This window comes from Hippopotamus amphibius, chromosome 14 (assembly GCF_030028045.1).
Source record: "Hippopotamus amphibius kiboko isolate mHipAmp2 chromosome 14, mHipAmp2.hap2, whole genome shotgun sequence".
In the NCBI taxonomy this organism is placed as follows: domain Eukaryota; kingdom Metazoa; phylum Chordata; class Mammalia; order Artiodactyla; family Hippopotamidae; genus Hippopotamus; species Hippopotamus amphibius.
The window spans coordinates 44,068,518-44,072,039 of record NC_080199.1 but is presented as its reverse complement, the minus strand read 5'-3'; the positions used below and the strand labels follow the sequence as shown (position 1 = coordinate 44,072,039).

At 44.1% G+C, this 3,522-nt stretch overlaps 1 protein-coding gene across 1 annotated transcript; it reads left to right on the top strand.

The window, feature by feature from the left end:
* The first annotated feature begins 1,003 nt into the window (after window positions 1–1,003).
* Window positions 1,004–2,968, top strand: LOC130835739 (syntaxin-12-like). Its single transcript, XM_057707555.1, has one exon. It carries the CDS (start codon window positions 1,007–1,009, stop codon window positions 1,829–1,831), a length of 825 nt encoding a protein of 274 aa, XP_057563538.1. The 5' UTR covers window positions 1,004–1,006; the 3' UTR covers window positions 1,832–2,968.
* Window positions 2,969–3,522: the final 554 nt, after the last annotated feature.

The following is a 3,522-nucleotide window of genomic DNA, read 5'->3' as shown; positions in this document are numbered from 1 at the left end:
AATAAACTAAACACTAGCAGAGGACCTTGGACACCAGATAGGTCTACAAAGATCCTGTCATAACTGGGTAGGATGGAAAAAAAAAAAAAAAGAAAAAAAGAAAGAGAGGAAAGGAGAAAGATGAGGAGGAAAAAAAAGGGACAGGTCCTACACACTGGAATGGGGGGAGCTGAAACAGAGGAGAGATTACTGAATTCAGGGAAAACCACTTTATCTGACAGGGAAATGCCCTCTCCAGCAGGGAATTTGATTGGGTCAGAAGGGAGGCATTTGCACTGTCCAAAGAGGGTGAAACAGCTGACCTGTGGCAGATGGGAAAGAATGAGAAACACAGAGGGTCCCTGCCATGGCCCTGTGTGTCCCGAACTAAGACATAGGTTTACAACAGTACAGTGGGTCTGGGAGCTGGAACATGGGGACTGGAGAACTGCTCCAGGGTAAGAACAATTGTTGGCTGTGAGGAGGTGGACTGAGAGGACAGGAGGGAAGAAATCCTCAGCAGAGAATGCCTACTGCTCAAGGCTGGGCTACCATGGTAGCAGGACAATCCTGCTGAATCACAAGCAGCAGGGAAGAGCCACTGTTGTAGCTTCTCTCTTGGTGCCTGCGACGAACAAAGAGAGGACACCTCTGGGCCTGGCTTTTGAGCACCAGTCAACAAAGAATAGAAAAATCCCCCTGGGGGCCAGCCTTTGCATGCCTGCTTCCAAGAGCCAGTAGAAGTTGGCAGATTGGGCCAACTCTGGAGACATTCCTATTACACCCAAGCCCTCTGGCTTCCCTTTGCAATAGGCACTGCCATGGCTGCCAGGGTTACCACAAACCAGGCCAGGCACTACTGCTGACTCACACGCAGGGGAAGGAGTCACAATTGTATCCTCTCTCCCCCACACACCAGAGCCTACAGATAAACAATAAAGAAAGCTCCCCCAGTCACAGATTAATACAAAAAGCCCTGGAGGACTGGCCTTCATGTGCCTTATGCCAAGAACCAGCAAAGAGGGTCATGTCCTACGGTCCCTTAGACATGTACCGGAACCTGGGGGCCTCGGGGCCCCCGCTCCGGGACTTCAACAGCATCATCCAGACGTGCAGCGGCAACATCCAGAGAATCAGCCAAGCCACTGCTCAGATAAAGAATTTGATGAGCCAACTAGGAACTAAGCAGGATTCAAGCAAGCTGCAGGAAAATCTGCAACAGTTACAACACTCTACAAATCAGCTTGCCAAGGAAACAAATGAATTACTGAAGGAATTAGGGTCCTTGCCGCTTCCTTTGTCTACTTCAGAACAGCGCCAGCAGAAACTTCAGAAGGAACGTCTCATGAATGACTTCTCTGCAGCTTTAAACAGTTTCCAGGCTGTGCAGAGAAGGGTATCTGAAAAGGAAAAGGAGAGTATTGCCCGAGCAAGAGCTGGATCTTGCCTTTCTGCGGAGGAGAGGCAAAGAGAGGAACAGCTCGTCTTGTTTGACAGCCATGAGGAGTGGAACCAGATGCAGAGCCAGGAGGATGAGGTGGCCATCACCGAACAGGATCTGGAACTTATTAAAGAGAGGGAAACGGCAATTCGGCAGCTGGAGCCTGATATTTTGGATGTCAATCAGATATTTAAAGATTTGGCCATGATGATCCATGACCAAGGCGATCTCATTGACAGCATAGAAGCCAGTGTGGAAAGCTCAGAGGTGCATGTAGAAAGAGCCACTGATCAGTTACAGCGAGCTGCTTACTATCAGAAGAAATCTCGCAAGAAGATCTGTATCCTGGTGCTTGTCCTTTCAGTGGTTATTGTAATCTTGGGATTTATTTTGTGGCAAGTTAATAAATGAAGTGATTGCCTCCGAGCCTTCTCCCACTGAGCTGTTTTCAAGGGCAAGTGCTTGTTGGAGTCTTGCCAGAACAAACTGATCACAAGAAGAGAGAATACACCGGAATGTCCTGTAATAATTTAGTTAGAAACTAACTACTACCTAGTCCTTGGAATTAGTGACCTATGGAGACAGTATTTCTCGATTTATGTATACATTTTATTGATTTCTCAAATTAAGAATTAATTTATGTGGATTTTGCTTTCTCTTATACTCTGATTGCCCTTCATCCCAAGTGTTTACTGAAAATTCCATTCTAGATATCCTTGTTTTGGTAGGTAACACTACAGTCTTGTACTGTTGTCTTTTTATGTATATAGAAGATTTACCTTTTTACTAGCAACCGAGATAGAATTACTTTCTGTCACCCAGCATATTGGAGTCCGTCAGAAACTGTATAATAAGCCCGCAATTTTTATTATTTAACATTTTAGTTTGAATTTCTAAGAAGCCTATTCCCTATATGCTTTGAAAGATTTTGGCAATGTATTTAACTAGAGAGTAAAAAATTGCACATGTGATCCAGATTAAATGAGAAGTAACTATTTGAGCTGGCCAGCTGTTGGGGTTCGTGTTAATCTGGGTTTAAGTTTATTATCTGCTAGTGTCATCGACCGCAGTTCATCCATATATACACTAAATCATCTTGTTCACTTTTTGAAGAGTTTAATTTAGTTAACATTATGATGCTCTGTGGGGTTCCTCTCCCACCTGTCTGTATAGAAGGGGAGGTTTAGACAAAGCATGCTTTTGGAAAGAAAATAGGAGTTGTTTGGAATGATTTGATCTTTTGTTGTTGTTGCTCAGTTGTGGTTCTACATTCCTGGTGAATGATGAATGTTGCCATCAAAAGGCTGTCCCTACCCTAATAAGGTTTACTGGACATTTGATGGCAGGAAGATTTTAAAAGCCAGACTGAAGTTGGTTTAATATTTAGTCTTGTGAACCTGGCGATAAAGCAAAGAAAAGCTTCTTTTTTGTAAATAATACTGGTTTGGAATAGTGATGTTAGACTTACCCTAATTTATGAACAGGAGATTAATCTCTCCATACATAGTTTTAGACAAAAAATGTTTCAATAAAAGATTGCTGTCTTGTAATATAAAAAAAAAAAAAAAAAAAAAGAACCGGCAAAGAACCCCACTAAAGCCAGATTTCCTCTACCCATGGCTGCTGGCATCCATGTGCATTTGGCATCACCCCTGGGGCTCCCACTATGCAGGCAGGGTGCTACAGCTGAGTCACACACAGGGAGAGGAGCCACTATCAAGACCTCTCTCTCCCCACACACCAACATCAGCAGACAAACAATAAAGGAAACCCTCATTGAGACTGACCCAAGAACTCCAAGGCAGCCTCAAGACCAGACTCTGGTGGTTGCACCACACACAGAAGCAGTGACAAAACCAAAGCAGAATGCCAGGGATAGGGGGAATAAGGAAGAGGTTCTAAAATCTTTCCAGCAGATATACATGCTGCAGACTAAATCCCTGTAACCAGCTAGGTAGACTTTATGTCTTTGAGATGTCTGAGTAGACGAATTTTCCCACAAATGAAGTCTAGCTCTGGTAGTGGTAGACTTTGAGAGGAAGCACACACATGAATTGGGTCAGATCAGTGACTAAGTGGGCCCTATAGGACCCATAGAGTGT